Below are 22,972 nucleotides of genomic sequence, written 5' to 3' on the forward strand. Positions count from 1 at the left end.
TTCCTAATTAATTGTCTGATCAGGGAAAAAGACGAAGGCGACGGGGACGTAGACCGTTGTTATATTGGTTGGAGTGATCGCATAGATGCCGGTCAGCATGATAAATCAGGCCAGACAGACAACATGTTGACCAAAATCCGAAAGGCAATAATAGCGTCACACGAAGGAGGCCCGAACGAAACAGCTGAGTTATCATCTGATGACGAAGCAGGGGACAAAGACAGAATACATTATGTGGGCCGTGCCCGACGATTCGAAAGGCCCAAGGGCCTCAATCACCGTAAACAGGGAACTGCCATAAAAGAAAGATATTCCCTTGAAAGTTTGTTCCAGATCACCGAAAAAGCGGTGAATAAATGGCTAGGTAACGATCAGCCCCTCACCCCGACCGAAAATGAATTAGCACGATCAGCCACCCTGTGGATATCCCAATAGGATATATATAATAATGATATCGTAGCCCAAACGTTCTTGAGCCTCCCACCAAACGAACAGCGCATAGCTGGTGTTTACATGGTCCAACATTTGATCACGTTATATGAGAGTCAATATTCTGGTCCTGGTCTATTGTATAAGTTGCTGGACGACATAATACTAGACAGGTGGATGAACATGGGTACTGAACTGATTAATGTCATTCTGGATCAGCGACACAAGTATATAGTATACGTGACTAGATCCCTGCTTCCCGCTCCACCCCAGGTTAAGGGACAGTCATACGACAAGCTGAACCCCCTACGAGAGGTTCATCCTGTAAAGGATGCAAATAATGAACTGCAACGGGTGTATGTCTACACCCCCTTGTCGAAATTAGAGATACTGGAAATGAAAAAAATGTTACCATCCCATGATAAAGACCCGGGGGGTTTTCACCGAGAACTAAAGGACATTCTTCGCTTAGGAGAATATACATATGCTGACATTCTAAAGTTATTAAAAGTACTATTGCCTGCTGGTATTTACGAGAAGTTGAAAGGACAGGACTGGGAGGTGGGAGAGAAAAGGCTCAGCTGGGATCTCTTGGAAAGGGAGGAAGTGGGAAGAGGCCCAGGGGTTGGTCTGGGTCCCCGAGCTAAAGACCTACCTGAACTCCTTGTACAAGTTTTGCCCAGATTACTAATTACCAAGAAAGAAGACTGGGATGCTATTTCAGCCTGTAAACAGAAACCAGACGAAGACACTAGCGATTTTTACTCTAGGTTTGAGAAATGTTTCACTATCAATAGTGGTCTTAAGCCCGGTAGTGATTCATATCCCCATCTTTTCGTGAGCAAACTAGTAGAAAATTCCCTACCAGAAGTGAAGTATAGGGTACTGAAGGTTGAGAGTACTTGGCAAGCAAATAGCCCTTCACAAATGTTACAGATGTTACAATACCACCAGAACAGAATTAGAGAAGAACACGAACAGGACAAGAGACGCATGAGAGATACAAAGATGAAGATGCTGGTGGCCCAATCGACCCCGGCAAACACGAACAAGAATAGCACGAAACAAAATAATGGGACCTGTAATTATTGCAAGAAGCCAGGCCACTTCGTTAATGAATGTGCGGTCCTGAAACACAATATAGCGATAGGTAAAACAAAGCCACGTCCTTATCCTCCCAAAGAAAATAACACACATCAGACATCAGATACATTTCCACCGCCGCCGCCGCCTGTCCATGCACCGGCTCCAGCCCACGCCACAACACAAATATATGAGCACGCTCAGACTAACTATCCAGAATACCAAGCATATTCGTGAAGAAGCCCAGAGAGGGAATTCGACTTGCCCCTTATTCCAGTTCCTGTGAACCAAGCGGGTCCCTATGTGCATGCACGTTTACTAGGAAAGAATAAAAAGTTTTTGATTGACACTGGGGCAAGTAGAACTACCATCAGTCATTCTGAGGTTCCAGGGGCACCCCTCTCGGGCTCAAAGAGTATATCCCTGGGCTTTTCAGGAAAGCCTATTATCAATGAGGTTTCAGAACCAGTCTCTTTAGGAGTTGGTCCACTAATACATACAACAGACTTACTGCTTACTAAATCATGTCCAGAAAACGTACTCGACATAAAAACGTTAAAGGAACTGGGGGCAATTATCTGTTGCTCGCCAGAAGGAGTGCGACTGTATTTACGTGATTTCAAGGGACATTTCGTTATGAAAGATATTGACATCAGGCTTCAAATGTACCACAGCACCTATGGGCACAAGGCCCGACTGACGTTGGTTTCATGAACATTACACCATACCAGGTCACCCTCAAGGAAGAAGTGGTGCTGCCACGGATTAGACAATATAAAATTCCACCTGAAGCTGAAGTAGGGTTGCTGAAAATTATCGATGAACTCATCGCACAAGGGGTGGTGATAGAGACAGAGTCAAACATATGCAATTCACCTGTTCTTCCTATTCTTAAAAGAACTGATCCCAATGCATCACCTGTCTATAGATTAGTTGTGGACCTGCGAGAATTAAACAAATGTGTGGTGCCGCAGTACCCTGTGGTCCCGGACATTTCTTCATTATTGACTGCCATTGATGCGAAGGCTACGTTCTTTACAGTTATCGATCTGAAGAACGCCTTTTCAGTATCCCAATACATCCGGACAGCCAATATCTTTTTGGTTTCAGTTTAAAAGGCCGCAGCTTCAGATTCACAAGAGCACCACAGGGCTTCACGGAAAGTCCTAGCATCTACAGTCAGGCACTCAAAAGACAACTAGACAGTATTCATATGCCTACCACTACAGCACTGATACAGTATGTAGATGACATTCTCATTACTGCACGATCGGAAACTGACTGTGAAAATGCATCACTCACTGTTTTACATTTCCTGGCTGACAAGGGGCACAAAGTGTCCCCTTCGAAGTTGCAATTCTGTGAACAGCAAGTGGCGTACCTTGGGCACTTGCTATCCAAGGAGGGTAGGCGACTGACACCAGAACATATTCAATTGATTTCTGGCCTTTCACAGCCCAAGACACAGAAGGAGGTACGTGCATTCATTGGCCTCACTTCATATTGCAGGCAGTGGATTCCCCAGTATGCTCACATAGCCAAGCCCCTAATACAATTGACGACACAGGAGGTAGCTTCTACTAAAGTCCTCCCTTGGACACAAGAACACACTGTGGCATTTGAAGAATTAAAAAGAGCTTTATGTCAAGCACCAGTTCTAGCGATCCCTGATTACAACAAATCTTTTATGCTTTTTGTGACAGAGCGGGATGGAACAGCACTATCTGTCCTAACACAAGATCATGCAGGAAAACACAAGCCCTGTGCTTATTTCTCTAGTACATTGGACCCAGTAGCACAGGCTTTGCCTGCGTGCCTAAAATCTGTTGCAGCAACTGCCTTAGCCATAAGACAAAGTGACTCGATAGTGCTGGGCCACCCCCTGACAGTACAAGTACCACACGCAGTAGAGGTTCTCTTGAACCGAACACAAACACAACACCTAACTGTAGCGAGACTGACAGGTTATGAGCTGACGTTATTTCAACCACACATAGAGATCAGACGATGCAACATACTGAATCCTGCTACTCTTTTGCCCTCCAGTACAGAAAACGTTTCCCTACATGACTGTGTTGAAGTAATACATACCGTGACTAAACCAAGACAAGACTTGACAGATGTTGCACTCCCAGACCCTGACCTAACACTCTATGTTGACGGTTCATGTATGAGGACGGGGGCGGGAGAATTAGTGGCAGCATATGCAGTGACCACTGCTACTGAAATCATAGAGACTAAAAGAATAGACATACTGTCAGCACAAGCAGCAGAGCTCATCGCTCTGACACAAGCGTGCATAAGAGCTAAGCACCTGAGAGTAAACATTTACACTGACTCACAATACGCATATGGGGTAGTTCATGACTTCGGCGTACTATGGAGGGAAAGAGGTTTCTTGACTTCTCACGGGGCCAAGATACAACATGGCCCCCTTATTCAAGCCCTTCTAGATGCGATACATTTACCAACAGCCATAGCTATCCTGAAATGCAAAGCACATACTAAAGCCACAGATACCATTTCTCAAGGCAATGATCTGGCAGACCGAACAGCTAAACAGACAGCTCAGACCCCACTAGACATGACAAAATCACAGGTACCATCAATGACCAAAGCCATTACAGTTAGGGATCCTTCCAAGGATGTACAAGACATACAGACACATGCTACTCTAGACGAATTAAAGAAATGGTCGGAACAAGGAGGGGTACTGACTGATCAGGGTTGGATGACTAAGGGCAAAGAAACATGGTTTCTTCCTGATTCGATGGTACAAGTGATCATAAATACTGCACATAGTCCTGCACACTTAGGAGAGAGAGCAATGCTAGACAGCTTACAGAATATATGGTTCAACAAGCACCTGCGTGCAGCAGCGAAACAAAAGGTCAGAACATGTATGATCTGTTGCCAATTCAAACCAGGTAAAGGCATTCCAATGGAACAAGGTGGATTCCATCCACCTGACCATCCTTTTGAAGTCCTCCAAATGGATTATATCCAAATGGACAGATGCAGAGGTTACAAATATGTCCTAGTCGTAGTATGTTCCCTATCAAGATGGACAGAGGCCTATCCAGTCCCTGATTATACTGCTGTAACTACCGCCAGACAATTGGTACGAGAGTTTTTCCCACGTTATGGATTACCGCGTGTCGTATATTCCGACAACGGTCAGCCTTTCTCCTCCGAACTCATGAAACAGGTGTCCCTTCTGTTAGGGTATACCTGGAAGTTCCATTGTGTACGACATCCTGAGGCAGCAGGCCTTGTAGAAAGACATAATCAGACCTTAAAGATAAAACTAGCAAAGATTTGCGCAGACAAAGGTGTAGATTGGATGGTAGCCCTGCCGGTTGCCCTCTTTTACATGCGAATGGTAGCCCATTCTAGAACAGGCTTATCTCCCTATGAAGTGGTCTTTGGTAGACCACCGAATATGTGGGGCACTCCAATGCCTAAAAAGATCACTGATGTTGATAGTAACATGCTGACAGATTACCTGGCTTCCTTGATGTCTGCACTACTCTCTTGTCGTTCGCAGGTTGCTGCCGCCTTCCCTGACAACACCCAGGTCAAGGAACATTCCCTCGTTCCTGGGGATTATGTAGTCATACAGAACTTTGATAGAACGAGCCCTCTTGAGCCAAGGTGGAAGACGCCCAAGTTGGTATTATTGACCACGAGGACCGCTGTTAAAGTCGAAGGACGGAAAGGATGGGTTCATCTTCATCATTGTAAACGCTACTTTGGAAATAACGATTCGTTTAAAAAGGACATAAACTTCTCAGACTTTGAGCCCCCTTTACTAGAGGAGACTCCCCAGCAGGAGTACAAAGCTAAACTTAGATCTAAAAAGTCAGAACCCGTTTGATCAATTAAGTCCACTAGGTGGTGAAGCGGTTGAACATGTATTCTGGCTTGCATAAGATCTTGGATACTGCGGATGAGAAAAAGAGCAAGATGAAAAGCAAATACTGTAAAATATTACGTGGTAGATGTATAGTGACTTTGATTGTTTTATTTCTTCTGTGCATCACGATGATATGTATCAGCTTAATACTACATGCTATTTTTCCTCCTATTGCCTCACTCTTACACTCTTCTACTAATGATACCATAAAGCACACATTTAGTGATCTGCCATCCCATGAGCTATCATATCGACTTGCCTTACGCAACAATACCTTTATTCAGATGCTGCACCATTCACATCAGACTAGCAATGCTACAGACTGCTGGGTCTGTGGCCGACTTCCCCCGTATCAGAAGGTGAAGGGAGTGTTGCCTCTTTTCCCATTTCCCTTCTCCCATAATGGCTCTTGCGGAGCATGGTTTGCCTTAATGACATCCATCAACGGTGATGCCAAAGAATGTCAAGACAAGGAGTGTAGGGGCGACTGGGTATGGGGTAACTTGAATAAAGTCATGAATAAAGCATGTTTCCCAGATGAAGAAGGCCTTCCCCAAAGGAAAGGTACAGATCTAGAAAATGAAGAGTATCTGCAAGGAAATGCGACCCTTGACTTCATAGTGTTGAATGTTAAGCCCATACACAATTTAGGTCCATCCTCAATCACAGTCTTGCCGATAAAAGGGAACTTGTGTGTCAGAAAAGAAGGCTCAGTACATTTGGGGCACAGCGAGTGTAACACTATACTGGTGTTTAAAGACAAAGGAAAGTCTTACTTCAGAGCATCACGACACACCTACTTTATTTGTGGCCAGACAGCCTATGTGCAACTGCCCTTAGACTGGGGTGGGACGTGCTATATATCATTTCTTCTACCACCCGTTTTCTTGGCCCCATCGAACTATCATCAAAATCTCCAACTAGCACTTATCAGACACAGACGAGGGCTCGATGCCTCTGGCATTGACCAGACTGAAACAGCTTGGGAACAATATACGGATTTCAACAAAGGATTCTTTTTCTTCATAGGTCCCGTCCAGAATAGTAAACTTATCCGCAGGCTAACAAGGATTCTAGAAACAGTTGCTAATGAGACTGCATCAGCCCTGGGGAACTTGACCCAGGAACAGTCTGCTATGAGAATGGTCGTTCTTCAGAATCGTCTTGTTCTTGACGTCATCCTAGCGGATAGGGGCGGGGCCTGTAGGGTCATCGGTTCCAGTTGTTGCGTTTTCATACCTAATAACGCACCGTCTGTATACAAAGCAATAACAAGACTCCACAAGATTGCCCAAAGCATACACCAAGACCCAGGCACGTGGACTTGGTCCAGTTGGCTCTGGGAAGTAATATCAGCATGGGGATGGAAAGTGTTGACAGTCTGTGGACTAATACTACTGATGATATTCAGTTGTTGCCTATGTCTGCAGTGTGGCCCGGCCATTTGCGGCCTGTGTGCTACTGCATGTGTTCCACATCCCCATTTACAGAGCATTGAAAATGGTAAAATAATGCTACAAGAACAGATTGACTGTCTCATGAGAATAGATATGACATGAGGGTCCACTAGGGGACAAGGAGGGAATGAGGAAAATAAAATATCATGAGGCCTATGTGTCCCCGTGTGTTCCCCACCACTCATGTGCACATACATGTAACCTATGTATTTCCCCTCCATGGCCTGTCTATCATAATGCTTATGCTATAACGTGGCCTGTCATCATTCAGTCTCCCATGAGAGAAACGACAATTCTGCTCTGAGGCCTACACGTTTTGCATCATGTTTTCCCGCATTTCCATTATTGTGGCTCAGCCAGAGCCGAAAAGAGGTTTCAGGCCTCAGAACGCTCTGAAAGCTGTAGCTGCGTATCCTTGGCCTTGCACACTTGGGCCTCAGCCAAAGGGGCCCCGACCGAGGTGCCGAGACAGTATTGAGCACGGTTATCTGCTTACTCCTACCGAAACCACATTCCTGCCTGGAGAAGGAGGGATAAACATGACCCATCTGCAAAGGAGAAAGCCTAGCCTTTCTGTCTCTTTTTGTGCGATTACAAAGCTCACGTCATTGAAAAGCCCATAGATTTAAAATGGCAATAGCTAAAATGTTGTAATGTTGTAAATAAATAAAGACAAGCTGGAGTCCACAGCTGAATACCATGACTGCCTGTCTTGTTACCACCTCGTGTATTTTATTCTACCACCCTGCACTTCCGGTCTATTTAACAAATTAAGCAGTGGGTAAACCTAAATAAGATCCCTAACTTTAATCATTTCCCAGAGCTCTACATTTTCTATGCTTTGCTACAGGAACATGTGGGGGTAATGTATTCCCTGTGGGTTATTTGTGAGTTTCGGTGGAGTACGTGCTGTGTGCTTAAACTTGGATGTTTTAACAATACCCGCTCTTCGATGACCCCAGCAGCCTCACATTTCATGATTCACTAAGTACTACAAACTTCGTGTGCTCCTGTGCTTTTGTCCACACTTCGTAGACCCTTCCTGTCCACGTCACGTGCTCCAATCATTAGCGTGGCACTGTTTGAACTGCCTGTCGATACACGGTTTTTACCCAAGAATTCAGGGTCTTAGACTAGAGGCACAGTCCAGGGACAGATGCTATAAAGTGAGAGAGTGCAGAACACAAATAGCGCCAAACTCTGGGTGTGCAGGGGATGCTTCTCAGCAGGCAGGTCCTTTTAAAGAGCTATGTGGCTCGGTGCACAATGGTGGCCTGACAGAGCTGCAGACGGGAGCTGTGTGTCAGCCGGTGCCTCCGCAGGGGTCGCGTCCGCACTGGACTGCACACTGCTGCATGCAGCCACTGCCTCTCCCTCCCGCAGCGCCGGCGATGCGACCTGATGCGCGGCGTCCATCCCATGCTGAGAGTGTGAGTCCCTCGATGCTTGCTGCCCCCAAACCACCCCCACTAACACCGATTTCAATGCGCAGGCTCCGCTCCCTAAATTCACAACCGGATAAGAGGAAATGTTGCACTTAGAAAGCTCGAAGCTTTCTCGCAGTTGCGGGATGAATACCGCGGCAGTGAAATACGAGTGGCGAACTCTATTGCTGCACTGAGGGCTCACGGCGACTGAGTCCGGACTTTTCTCATTGACACTGCAGTTCAGGAACATGCCTTGCAGAGCAGCGCAAGTCTCAACCTAAAAAAACAAGCACTCGATAAAAAAGTTACAATTAATAAATAAACGGAGCGCGGTGACCCTAAATCGGGCACCGCGCACCGAAATAAAGTAAACCAGCACTGGAAAAATAAAATAAAAATCAAGGCACATTAAATAAGCACGGCCGAGCTGGGCACGAGCGGATGCAAATAAAAACAATCGCAGCCAAAGACGACGGCGCTGACAATGTAAATAAAAGAGTGCATATTCTATTTTAAAGGACAGTGTGTAGAGCCGCCAGTAAAAGATCAAATCACGGTGGGTGGGGCCAAAAGCGGACAGGGTGGCAACCCTCAGTGTAATGATTGCCTCCCGTGCAATCATTACACTGTGTTTTGCATCATCCATGCCGCAAAACGACGCGCACCAATCAAAATTTGAGGCAGAGCCGCGACACGACTTCTGGAATCTTATCGATTCCAAGAAGCCCTCATATGATGAGAGCAGCGCATGCGCTGCTTTTGCCAGGCCGAGACCTAAAAAAGCCCTTTGCGAGGGGAGCAGAGTGGCAGGTGAAGAATGCAATTTCAGTTCACACTAAACAATTCCCACTGAAAGACAGGGGACTTACAGAGGGCGGAGATCAAGCACCAGCGCATCTTAGACTGTGCTAACCCCTTCTTCAGCCCACATTATTCCCTTTCTAGAAGCAGATATTCTAATTTCTGTTGGTTTCCAGTGTATGGCTTTGATGTGTGGAATGAACACACCGGCCTATTTCTGTCAATTTCACAGGTCTGCAATGTAACGAGGTGACTGTGACTTATAATTCAATCTCATATGTCTTTTAATATAGCGCAGCATTCAACGACGACAGTTTCTTGGGACGCCAGCAGCAAGAGTTATTTAAAAAAAAAAAAAACTGCTGCGGAATTGGCCAATATCCGTCATGGGAAGCTTTACTGAGGAGTGAGGTATCCCCGCGGCCTTCTCACCATCGTGTGCACTGGTGTCGAGATGCACAACCCATGTAGCGCTGCGTGTGACAGCGTTCTCATCTGGCATGCAGCTATTTTATGTTATAAAACATGCTTGTTTAAGTATATCGAGTACTCCCCGTCATTTTATAAGCAAATTCAAAATTGAATAAATATAGTCAGTCTGTGCTTCTAGATAGTATGCAGTAAAGTTTTAACAATTTACAGAGAGCGCAGCTGACTCCATTGCCTATTGGTGCCTCAATTGGTGCTTTAATGAGGTTATTTTTGCTGTTACTCGTAGTTATCACTAGGACTGGCTTAGTGAAGGTGGGTGGGCATGGCAGTTCTAATGAGTTCTAAGTGTATTGGAGCGTGATGTCAGAGAACTCACCCAAATTGCTCGCCAGTTGTTCAATGGAATAGCACACATTTCAAGAACCATGTTAAGGGCCAACAAGCCAGGACAACTGGATCCACCGGATTCGGTTACCTACACTGCGGAGAAACACCTAACAGCATCAAGGGAAGAAAGTGGACGATCTGCTCCAAACCAGTTAACTGGTTAGAGACTATCTTGTGTGACCATCACTAGGTCCTACAGGCATCTATCAGGGGCAGCTCCTCCGTTAAGGCGGAGGAGCGTGGCCCACTAATTAAAATGCCCCAGATGAAAAACACAATGAGAATAAAAACATTATTTTATTTTTCTCGCAAACCTGACCTGAGTGTCAGGACGGGGCGGGTGCTGTTGAGAGGCAGCAGCAGAGAGAAGAGATGGGCTGGGCACAATAAGTTTAAAGTGCGCTTGTCTCTTTGGCCAGCCTTCCTACAACGGCCACCCAGATATTTGCATTTAAACCTCTCAACCCAGCTGTCTTGGAAAGTAGGGTTGAGAGCAAGCACAGACCTCCAGTGGCCTTTGGAGTGTTTCAAGAGCCTGTCCATCCAACCCTGGCGCTTCTCTTATGCTGGGTAACAGCATGAGAGCAGCGTTCGGATTGGTTAGGGGCCTGCTGGGCCCAGGAGGAGAGAATAACACAGAGACCAGAGCAAGGATCTGCAGCAAAGTAAAAAGTAAGTGACTTTTGTTTCTTTTTATGTATTCAATGTGTGTATACAGGACCAGACTAGGAACACTAATATGCCCAGGCAGTTCCGCTAGACTAGCCCCAAAGGTGGGGAGTGCTAGTGTGAAGCACTGCTACCGCTTTTGTTACAGGGGGCTGATATTGCAGCACTGCTGCAAAACTTGGAAAACGCCCAAAGCCCCCTACGGCCAGTCCAGCCCTGTGTATGCCCTAAATTGTTGACATGCATTACATTGCCGTTTTTAAACATTTTAACTTTAAAACAATAATGTAATGCATGTCGGCATGAATTTAGTTGATGTAGTTTTGCCCATATATGCAGCTACCACCCATTTGCCTGCCCTACCAATCTACATAGCTGGCAGCTGCCACTGGCATCTATACACATCAACATACATAGAATCATTTTGAAGCTTGCCAGTCTGGCCTTCAGAGCTGCCACCAAAGAACCCAAACACCCTCTACCAGTGAGAACCAATTGCTGCAAGAGAGCAGCACCTACAGTGCATCCTCGCCTCCTCCTCCTTAGATCTACCTTGGCGGAAGCAGCGATGTCCTGCACCCCTTTGGCGGCGGCATCTCGGATGATAGGTGTGATGAGACCTCGCTCCGTTGCCACAGCGACAGAGATGTCAACGGAGTGCAGCTGCCGGGGGCCCTCTCCATCCCAGGTCACATTCACCTCAGGCATTTGCTGCAAAGAGGACAGAGAAGCACAGCTGGTGAGGAGGGAGTGTGGTGGAGGCAAACAGTACCATTAATACACTGAACAATGGATGTCAAAGATGTCTGCAAACCTTGCGAGGTTTCTCAGAAACAATGCACGTCACAGACGACATCATATCAGGCACCCACTATTACAAAAAGAGGTCCAATACTGAAACCCAACAATCCAATTTGACGTCATGGGCATTAAAACATCCCATCACACAGTCGGGCTGAACTGGTCATGAAAGGTCACAGTGAATAATTATATGTTCAGTGTACTGTATTCATTTACAGAATTGTAAATAGTTCAAACCAGACCACATGGGGCATCAGAGTGTTGTTGCACAAGAATAGGCGGATCACTAGTTACGACATCAGAGGATAGACAAGATAATGTAGAGTAAAATTATATAGTTTGAGTTAGCCTTCATTAAACCTATTGACTGATAATACTGAACGCGTACATGGTGCATCTAATATGCTGGAGAGGCAATGGTTATGCTTTCAGTTATTACACTAGATGTACTTCCGGGAGAAAGAAAGAGAACTGGGGGGATGGAGAGGACACAGAAGCGACTCGTCGTCCAGTCAATCATCGGCCTCTCTTCCTATGCCATCGCCAGCCCCTCTACCTGTGGCCACACTTCTTCCAGCAATGACCCTTTGATGGTGGCCCCCCCCCATCCACTGCTGGTCAATGACATCTGGCAAAAACACCAATTGCCACCCAAGTGCCCTACCTTCCTGCCTGTAAACTGGGTCCTCCCAAATGCAGCAGGAAATGAAACGAGCACAGGTGTCACCAGACCACATGGATCAGTTTCTACGCTTTCATCAAGCCAAGAAGCTCGCTGGGCTTCAATGGGCAACCAAACAGGGACCAGTATTCCTGAAATAACGTCCAAGAATATTCCAGGAGAGTGTAAAATACAAATTTGCATACAGTGAGAGCGTCAAAGAAAAGCATTATATAGGACAACAAAGACCCTGGCAGAGCGTCACAAGAAAAACCTCTACATCTAAAGGGAGAGGTTAGTAAAAAGATCAGAACAAGCATTTGCAATGCAATAGGTCTCGCATTTGCGAGTGTTTAAGCTAACGGCATTGTAAATGACAATGCCTCTTATTTAAGTGTTTTTAAAAGCAACACATATATAAAAGGCATTGTTATTTTTAATGCAAAGAGCACAAAGTCTCACAAATGTGAGAGCACTTTAATGTTGGCCAGAGTGCAGTGTGTTAAAGGCCTACGTCAGACCCTCAAGTTCAAGTAATACATGTTCTTTATTTAAAATAAATTGGTGTGTTCATGCAAGGATGTAAAACTGATAATAAATGAAATCGAAAGTGCAGAAATATGTTGACATAGTAATTGTTTGGTTCCATAGATTTAATAGCATGTGTGAGTGAGAACAGTAAATATTGTGTGTTTACCAAGGTATGTAAAATTGATGTGCGCTAAGGTTTTTATTTGTCACAGTAAAGTAATTTGGGCTGTAGCACGTGCTCACAAGGAAATGCGTGAAGGAAGATGCAATTAGTTTTTTTTTAAAAAACAAAATGTGCGTAAAATATGAAGTTAAGGTGAAGGTTTATTGAAAATTAATGCTTTGTTTATGATAACACAAAAAGCACAGAGAATATTAAATAAAGGGTAACAAGCTATTTTTAATATACATTTTTTATAAGTTTACTTTTTTGCCCTTGTGGTCCTTTATCCGTCACACACCCATAATGTAAAAGAATTAACGGGTAAACGTTTTACAGCGCATCCATTTAATAACCACATAAATTATGTTGGAAACAGACATAGCACTTTAAGTTCTAAAATGATGGTAGAGTAGGAGAATATAAGAAAGGTACCTAGAGCTGTAAAGGGGACTGAGGCAATATAGGTGTCTGTACCAAGAGTTGATTACAGTGTCTCAGTTAAACTATCCTGTGAGGGAAAAGGCTTTCAGGTCCGAGGTGAAGGAAGCCAGAGAGGCAGTAGTGCGCAGGTTTGGAGCTAGTGAATTCCAGCTTCTAGCAGCACTTCATGAGAAGTAGTGTGCCATTAGTTGTTTCTTTTTAAAGGCTGCGGGTTCAAGGGGCATTGCTTCGGTGTTTCGCGATGGTGAGATAGCGAAGTGTGTTGTGCACTTGTTCCAACAATATATTTTTGTAACCCGCTAGGCATAATTTTCAAATAATGCAGGGCTAACTCAATCCTTTGTTCGGCCTGATGTTGGTAAATGAGCATCACAGACAGCTTTGCTACTTCTCAACGCACATTAACAAGAGGCAAGAAACAAAACAATTCCTATTCTATGCTATGTAATAGTCATTGTGTGTGAGTCTGGCACCCAGCCCTACATACACACCATCTAGTGCCCCGACTACATATGTTTTAGTCAGTGCCTCATCCGAAGACATACCTTGCCGTAAGTTCTGCTGACTTTGCTAGGGCCACAGTGTCTTTACTGATCCTACAGATACAGTTCACGTGTGCTTGCCACAGTAGAGCACGTTTGTGCCTCTCGGAGTCTCATCCAGGGTGTGGACCGCTTGGAAGTGGTGTTGCTAGGTGATGGTTTACGCCTGTCTCTCTCCAAGCACTCACTCCTACGGATAGCCAAAGAAAATGCATGAACCCCCCCCTCTGGTCGAGGACAGCCATGGAGCATTACAGTGAAGGGGCTGTATAGAGGAATCTCGGGGCTGTACATCGGGCCTGGAGGTAAAGAAGCACAGCTGGGTTTGTGATAAACATGGGTAGCCCCCGAGATACGAGGGTGGTGGTCTCTAGAAGGGGAAGAGGACAGAAAAACTGTTGGATTTAAACCCAAGAGCGGGGCCTTGGAGAGGGGCCTCTCCGCACCACACTATGGGCCGTCTGTCTGGGCACTGCAGGGCGAGGCTGAAGCGAGAATGAGAGGGGACCGTCTGCTGTACACTGTGAGCTCCCCTGGCTGGGGTCTGCGGAGCGAGGGTGAAGTGAGAGGATGAACATGAAAGGGCCCCTCCACTCTAAACTGAGAGCTCGCCTGACCTGGGTCTGCAGGGCGAAGTTGAAGCTAGAAGGACAAGCTCACACTGTATCGTAACCTACCAGCCGGCCCAGAACATCCGACCTCCACTCTGACATCACCGGGCGCATCCATCTCCATCAGCCTTCAGCGCCGAGAGTAAGGCGAAAGTGAAAGCGTGCCGAAGCGTTTTGCCCACACAGCAAACGCGTACACAGCTCCTGTCAGGGCACGTGGCGGCATGGCAAAGAGGAGACAAGGCGAGTGCACATGCCCTGTCCGGGCAGGCACGCCAAAGGAAGACAGTGAGGGAACCAAACATGGTTCCCTCGCAATCGAAAGCAGGGATTTGGCAAGCGCGTCAGTAAGAAGCGTGGTTGGAGCTTCCATCCTCGCTTCGCAAGCCAAACCGACGACAATAGGATCTCGCCAGGAGCGAGCAACGCATGCGCTGCATGGCTAGGTGAGACCTAAAAAATGGGCCTACTAAGTAGTCTAACTTTTCAACAGTAAAAAAACAGTAATAGATGAGCAAATAAAGGAAAAATGTAACCAGATTTACCATTTTGTCGCTGGACCGAATACTCTTGAAGTTAGCACACAGGGGCATCTTTCTTCAGATTCCTGGTCTTGAAAGATCCCAGGGCAGCTGGATGGATCAGACGCTTTTCTCAAGCAATTGACCAATCCAGCGTGAGGTCATACGCCTGATCTATTGGTGACGCATTCACCAAAGATCACCCCTGGAAATGACTAGTGGGTTCTCAAGGGCTCCAGCAGCAGTGGTGACAACAGTTCAGACTAGGTCTTATTGCTTAAGCGAGTGGAGGACACAAAGAACAGAACCTAGATCTTGGTAAACAAAGAGATGAATTAAAAAGAAGGCCGGATGAGGAAGGACGACGAGGAACCCATAGTAAGATACTGTATATATATATATATATATATATAAGAAAATACGCTATAGAAGATAGTGCCTCGTTTTCATACTGGGTGCTTCTTCATGCAGATTCCTCAAGTTGAAAGCCTCCCATAGCAATACCTGTCAGAGGATAAGCGTCTGACAGACAATTCCATTCATTTTTTGGCAGAACATGTTGTCCTACCACTCTGTCAAATTAAACCTTACTGTCTCACTGGAATCAGGACTGCAATGTTTGGGGCCAAGTTGCAGCTCAATAAATCTCAGCATTTGTCCCTCCTTCCAAGCACCAAGGGAGATGCCCACCATGCTCAATGGCCTGGATCCCTTCTGGAGGTTCTCTCAGAGCCAATTTGCAATGTACTTTAGAGAAGACAAAGACCCAACAGGAAATTCTCCGTTCTCGCACACATTGGATTTTCTGCACAGAGTAACCTCCACAGAGATCTTCCTCAGTCCACCTTTGGAAGTTTCCTCTAAGTAAACATCAACAGCCCTCTTCAGATACAGTGAATGAAAACGTTGACCTCCCCCCCCCCCACCCTTTAGCTGGAGATGGGGGTGACAGAGAAATGTTTCCACAAGATGGAATACTGAACAATATTAAAAAGAAAAGAAGGGGGAACCCTTGTCAGGAGGACACAAACCAGCGCACTGAGATTTCAGAGACAGGTTGTGCTTCCCTCTCTACCTCAGCAGATCTAACGACGACAAGAGACACTTCACATAGCGTACACAAGGTACTTTGCTTCAAATCAAGGCTTTGCTAGAAAGGGAAGAAGCAGATTAAGATCCTTTTTTTAGAGAAAACAAAAGGTCTAGGTGAGAATTATTACTAGTCTCTGTGCCCGTCCTTGCACTATATCTATTGTCATCATCCCGCCTTGTTCCAATGGTATCGATAATACAGGAGAGAACGCAATTAAAATGGCATTTTCCTATATTTCAGGTAGCAGAACCCCCATCTCCTTTTTCTATTCACTTGTTTGTTTTACAGATGATGTCCGACGGTAAGTATTATTAATGAATGTCCACTTTGGGTACACTGTCTTATGTCCAAGAGAAAGTTCCCATCGGAACACTGCTATTTGTTTCTATGACTACTAGCACTGGAGCAGTGTACAAGCCTGATACATTCTTGCCCGCCGAGTGCCAAGTTCTGCAGTGGCTGGGATGCCTCTATTTGCCACCCTGCACAATGCCGCAGGCTACAGAGTAGGATGTTAACAGGGGTCTGACTTTAATCCATGCTGTTCTTGTGACGTCAGACTGCACTTGGCCCCTACAGCACGGTGCAGCACATTGGTGCACTTACTACAACTGGAATGGTGTCCGAGGTCACCCACCAATATAAACATTATTTGAACACTGAACCCCCTCAATGCGCGTTTACTCCGTGTCAAGCCACAGTCCCTCATGAAAGGCGGCCATGAATTGGCTCTCGAAAGAGATGTGCTGGCTTCAGGAGACCGCTGCGGGCGGGCAGCTCACTAGCCTGAAAGCACTTAAGCAGTGGTTCATAAATTACTTAGTAAAATTAATATATCGACAAGCCTGAGCTATTCTGACAGATAGTGTTATAATTTCACTCCCTCCCTGTGACCGCAGCGCCCCCTCATCCGTCTTTGAAAACAAACCTCATTAATACCTCATTAAATGAGCCGGCGAGGCTTGCCTAATGTGCCGTGAGTATGTTAAAACCATTAGTATATTCCTAGGATAAAGAGCCTGTTAAACATTTCACATGGAAACACACCAGAGAGGGGCAGGGGCAGGGATTCCTTCAGTCTAGATAAACCTTTTGGGACTGGAGGTGGAACCTTGGTGGCGTTTCAGTAGCCAGGACCGTGGTGGTGTTTCAGCAGAAGTGGGGCTGTAGCGGGGGTTCAGCAGAGGTGGGACCGTAGTGGTGCTTCAGCAGAGGTGGGACGGTGGTGGTGCTTCAGCAGAGGTGGGACGGTGGTGGTGCTTCAGCAGAGGTGAGACTGTAGCGGTGGTTTAGCAGCACAAGACTGTGGTGGTGTTTCAGCAGAGGTGGGGCCGTGGTGGTGTTTCAGCAGAGGGGAGACTGTAGTGGTGGTTCAGCGAACTGGACCGTGGTGGTGTTTCAGCAGAGGGGAGACTGTAGCTGTGGTTTCGGTGTTCAGCAGCGCAGGACCGTGGTGGTAGTTCAGCAGCGATAAACTGTAGTGGTGTTCCAGTAGAAGTGGGATTGTGGTGGTGTTTCAGTAGAACTGGACTATAGTGGTGCTTCAGCAGAGGTCAGAACGTGGTGGTGTTTCAGTAGAATTGGACTGCAGTGGTGTTCAGCAGCGGTGGACCGTGGTGGCGTTTCAGCAGAGGTGGAACTTCAGTGGTGGTTCTGCAGCGCTAGACCGTGGTTGGTGGTACAGCAGCACTGGACCGTGGTGATGTTTCAGCAGTGGTGGGACCACAGTGGTGGTTCAGCAGCGCTTGACTGTGGGGTTGTCTTTCAGCAGACGAGGAACTTCAGTGGTGGTACAGCAGCGCTGGACCGTGATGGTGTTTCAGCCGCGCTGGACCGTGGTGGTGTTTCAGCAGCGCTGGACTGTAGTGGTGTTTCAGCACCGGTGGACCGTGGTGGCGTTTCAGCAGAGGTGGAACTTCAGTGGTGGTTCTGCAGCGCTAGACCGTGGTTGGTGGTACAGCAGCGCTGGACCGTGGTGATGTTTCAGCAGAGGTGGGACCGTGGTGGTGCTTCAGCAGGGGTGGGACCGGGGTGGTGCTTCAGCAGAGGTGGGACAGTGGTGGTGCTTCAGCAGAGGTGAGTCTGTAGCGGTGGTTCAGCAGCGCAAGACCGTGGTGGTGTTTCAGCAGAGGTGAGACTGTAGTGGTGGTTCAGCGAACTGGACCGTGGTGGTGTTTCAGCAGAGGTGAGACTGTAGCTGTGGTTTCGGTGTTCAGCAGCGCAAGACCGTGGTGGTAGTTCAGCAGCGATAAACCGTAGTGGTGTTCCAGGAGAAGTGGGATTGTGGTGGTGTTTCAGTAGAACTGGACTGTAGTGGTGTTTCAGAAGCGGTGGACCGTGGTGGCGTTTCAGCAGAGGTGGAACTTCAGTGGTGGTTCTGCAGCGCTAGACCGTGGTTGGTGGTACAGCAGCGCTGGACCGTGGTGGTGTTTCAGTAGCACTGGACCGCAGTGGTGTTTCAGAAGTGCTGGGACAATAGTGGTGGTTTAGCAGCGCTGGACCGTGGTGGTGTTTCAGCAGCTCTGGACCATGGTGGTGTTTCAACAGCGCTGGAACGTGGTGGTGTTTCAACAGCGCTGGAACGTGGTGGTGTGTCAGCAGCGCTGGAACATGGTGGTGTGTCAGCAGCGCTGGAACATGGTGGTGTGTCAGCAGCGCTGGAACATGGTGGTGTGTCAGCAGCGCTGGAACATGGTGGTGTGTCAGCAGCGCTGCCCCATGGTGGTGTTTCAGCAACACTGGACTGTGGTGGTGTTTCAGCAGCACTGGAACGTGGTGGTGTTTCAGCAGCACTGGAACGTGGTGGTGTGTCAGCAGCGCTGGAACATGGTGGTGTGTCAGCAGCGCTGGAACATGGTGGTGTGTCAGCAGCGCTGGAACATGGTGGTGTGTCAGCAGCGCTGCCCCATGGTGGTGTTTCAGCAACACTGGACTGTGGTGGTGTTTCAGCAGCACTGGAACGTGGTGGTGTTTCAGCAGCACTGGAACGTGGTGGTGTTTCAGCAGCACTGGAACGTGGTGGTGTTTCAGCAGCACTGGAACGTGGTGGTGTTTCAGCAGCCTAGACTATGGTGGTGTTTCAGTAAAAGTGGGATTGTGGTGATGTTTCAGTAACACTAAACCGTGGTGGTATTTAAGCACAGGTGGGACCATGCTGCTGTTTAAGCACAGGTGGGACCGTGGTGCTGTTTATGCACAGGTGAGAACATGGTGGTGTTTCAGTAGCACTGGACTGCAGTGGTGTTTCAGCAGTGGTGGGACCATAGTGGTGGTTCAGCAGCGCTGGACCGTGGTGGTGTGTCAGCAGCGCTGGACCGTTGTGGTGTTGCAGAAGAAGTTGAATTGTGGTGATGTTTCAGTAACACTAAACCATGGTGGTGTTTAAGCACAGGTGGGACCGTGGTGCTGTTTAAGCACAGGTGGGACTGTGGTGGTGTTTTAGCAGGTGTAGGAACGTAGTGGTCTTTCAGAAGCACCAGACCATGGTGGTGTTTCAGAAAGGGGGGACCTGGGTGGGGTTTCAGGAGAGGTGGGACCATGGTGGTGTTTCAACCGCGCTGGATACGTGGGGGTGTTTTAGCAGCGCTGGAACATGGTGGTGTTTCAGCAGCGCTGGACTGTGGTGGTGTTTCAGTAAAAGTGGGATGGTGGTGATGTTTCAGTAACACTAAACCGTGGTGGCATTTAAGCACAGGTGGGACCGTGCTGCTGTTTAAGCACAGGTGGGACTGTGGTGGTGTTTAAGCACAGGTGGGACCGTGGTGCTGTTTAGGCACAGGTGGGGCCGCGGTGGTGTTTCAGTAGCGCTTGAACGTGGTGGTGTTTCAGCAGGTGTGGGAATGTGGTGGTGTTTCAGCAGCACCAGACCGTGGTGGTGTTTTAGTAGAGGTGGGGCTGTAGCGGTGGTTTCGGTGTTCAGCAGTGCAAGGACGTGGTGGTAATTCAGCAGCGATAAACCATAGTGGTGTTCCAGCAGAAGTGGGATTGCGGTGGTATTTCAGTAGAATTGGACTGTTGTAGTGTTTCAGCAGAGATGGGACCGTGGTGGTGTTTCAGTAGCACTGGACCGCAGTGGTGTTTCAGCAGAGTTGGGACCATAGTGGTGGTTCAGCAGCGCTGGACAGTGGTGGTGTTTCAGCAGAGTGGCGGCTGTAGCGGTGGTTCAGCAGCGCAAGACCGTGGTGGTGGTGGTACAGCAGCGATAAACCGTAGTAGTGTTTCAGCAGAAATGGGATTGTGGTGGTGTTTCAGTAGAACTGGACTGTAGTGGTGCTTCAGCAGAGGTGGGACCATGGTGGTGTTTCAGTAGCACTGGACTGCAGTGGTGTTTCAGCAGTGGTGGGACCATAGTGGTGGTTCAGCAGCGCTGGACCGTGGTGGTGTTTCAGCAGCGCTGGACCGTGGTGGTGTTTCAGCAGTGCTGGACCGTTGTGGTGTTTCAGCAGCACTGGACCGTGGTGGTGTTTCAGAAGAAGTTGAATTGTGGTTGTTTCAGTAACAATAAACCGTGGTGGTGTTCCAGGAGAAGTGGGACCGTGGTGGTGTTTCAGCACAGGTGGGACTGTGGTGGTGTTTCAGCAGGTGTGGGAACTAGTGGTGTTTCAGAAGCACCAGACCATGGTGGTGTTTCAGAAAGGGGGGACCTGGGTGGGGTTTCAGGAGAGGTGGGACCATGGTGGTGTTTCAACAGCGCTGGAAAGTGGTGGTGTTTCAGCAGCGCTGCCCCGTGGTGGTGTTTCAGCAGCTCTGGACTGTGGTGGTGTTTCAGCAGCACTGCAACGTGGTGGTGTTTCAGCAGCACTGGAATGTGGTGGTGTTTCAGCAGCACTGGAACGTGGTGGTGTTTCAGCAGCACTGGAACGTGGTGGTGTTTCAGCAGCACTGGAACGTGGTGGTGTTTCAGCAGCACTGGAACGTGGTGGTGTTTCAGCAGCACTGGAACGTGGTGGTGTTTCAGTAAAAGTGGGATTGTGGTGATGTTTCAGTAACACTAAACTGTGGTGGTTTTTAAGCACAGGTGGGACCGTGCTGCAGTTTAAGCACAGGTGGGACCGTGGTGTTGTTTAAGCACAGGTGGGACCATGGTGCTGTTTAGGCACAGGTGGGACCACGGGGGTGTTTCAGTAGCGTTTGAACATGGTGGTGTTTCAGCAGGTGTGGGAACGTGGTGGTGTTTCAGCAGCACCAGACCGTGGTGGTGTTTTAGTAAGTGGGGACCTGGGTGGGGTTTCATCAGAGGTGGGACCGTGGTGGTATTTCAGCAGAGGTAAGACTGTAGTGGTTGTTCAGCGCGCTGGACTGTGGTGGGGTTTCAGCAGAGGTGGGGCTGTAGCGGTGGTTTCGGTGTTCAGCAGCGCAAGGACGTGTTCAGCAGCGATAAACCATAGTGGTGTTCCAGTAGAAGTGGGATTGTGGTGGTGTTTCAGTAGAATTGGACTGTAGGGGTGTTTCAGCAGAGGTGGGACCGTGGTGGAGTTTCAGTAGCACTGGACCACAGTGGTGGTTCAGCAGCGCTGGACTATGGTGGTGTTTCAGCTGAGGTGTGGCTGTAGCCGAGGTTCAGCAGCGCAAGACCGTGGTGGTGGTGGTGGTACCGCAGCGATAATCATTAGTAGTGTTTCAGCAGAAATAGGATTGTGGTGGTGTTTCAGTAGAACTGGACTGTAGTGGTGCTTCAGCAGTGGTGGGACCATAGTGGTGTTTCAGCAGCGCTGGACCGTGGTGGTGTTTCAGCAGCGCTGGACCGTGGTGGTGTTTCAGCAGCGCTGGACCGTGGTGGTGTTTCAGCAGCGCTGGACCGTGGTGGTGTTTCAGCAGCGCTGGACCGTGGTGGTGTTTCAGCAGCGCTGGACCGTGGTGGTGTTTCAGCAGTGCTGGACCGTGGTGGTGTTTCAGCAGTGCTGGACCGTGGTGGTGTTTCAGAAGAAGTTGAATTGTGGTGATGTTTCAGTAACACTAAACCATGGTGGTGTTTAAGCACAGGTGGGACCGTGGTGCTGTTTAAGCACATGTGGGACTGTGGTGGTGTTTCAGCAGGTGTGGGAACGTGGTGGTGTTTCAGAAGCACCAGACCATGGTGGTGTTTCAGAAAGGGGGGGCCTGGGTGGGGTTTCAGGCGAGGTGGGACCGTGGTGGTGTTTCATCAGAGGTGGGACCGTGGTGGTGTTTCATTAGAGGTGAGACTGTAGTGGTTGTTCAGCGCGCTGGTGTTTCAGCAGAGGTGCGGCTGTAGCGGTGGTTCAGCAGCGCAAGACCGAGGTGGTAGTTCAGCAGCGATAAACCGTAGTGGTGTTCCAGTAGAAGTGGGATTGTGGTGGTGTTTCAGTAGAATTGGACTGTAGTGGTGCTTTAGCAGAGGTGGGACCGTGGTGGGGTTTCAGCAGCACTGGACCGTGGTGGTGTTTCAGCAGCGCTGGACCGTGGTGGTGTTTCAGCAGAAGTGGGATTGTGTTGATGTTTCAGTAACACTAAACCATGCTTCTGTTAAAGCACAGGTGGGACCGTGGTGCTGTTTCAGTAGCGCTTGAACGTGGTGGTGTTTCAGCAGGTGTGGGAACGAAGTGGTGTTTCAGCAGCACCAGACCGTGTGGGGACCTGGGTAGGGTTTCATTAGAGGTGGGACCGTGGTGGTGTTTCAGCAGAGGTGAGACTATAGTGGTGGCTCAGCGCACTAGACCGTGGTGGTGTTTCATCAGAGGTGGGGCTGTAGCGGTGGTTTCGGTGTTCAGCAGCGCAAGACCGTTTTGGTAGTTCAGCAGCGATAAACCGTAGTGGTGGTCTAGTAGAAGTGGTATTGTGGTGGTGTTTCAGTAGAACTGGACTGTAGTGGTGCTTCAGCAGAGGTGGGACCGTGGTGGTATTTCAGTAGCACTGGACTGCAGTGGTGTTTCAGCAGTGGTGGGACCATAGTGGTGGTTCAGCAGCGCTGGACCGTGGTGGTGTTTCAGCAGAGGTGAAACTTCAGTGGTGGTTCTGCAGCGCAAGACCATGGTGGTGGTTCAGCAGCA

At 48.2% G+C, this 22,972-nt stretch overlaps 1 protein-coding gene across 1 annotated transcript in view; it reads right to left on the minus strand.

Moving 5' to 3' along the window:
• The window catches only part of PDHX (pyruvate dehydrogenase complex component X), a 704,575-nt gene that overhangs the window by 76,546 nt on the left and 605,057 nt on the right, over positions 1–22,972 (minus strand). The window contains exon 9 of the mRNA XM_085643496.1: positions 11,154–11,312. Within this exon, the coding sequence (XP_085499622.1) occupies positions 11,154–11,312 (159 nt within the window). The remainder of the gene's footprint in view (positions 1–11,153; positions 11,313–22,972) is intronic.

Source organism: Triturus cristatus, chromosome 3_1 (genome assembly GCF_964204655.1).
Source record: "Triturus cristatus chromosome 3_1, aTriCri1.1, whole genome shotgun sequence".
In the NCBI taxonomy this organism is placed as follows: domain Eukaryota; kingdom Metazoa; phylum Chordata; class Amphibia; order Caudata; family Salamandridae; genus Triturus; species Triturus cristatus.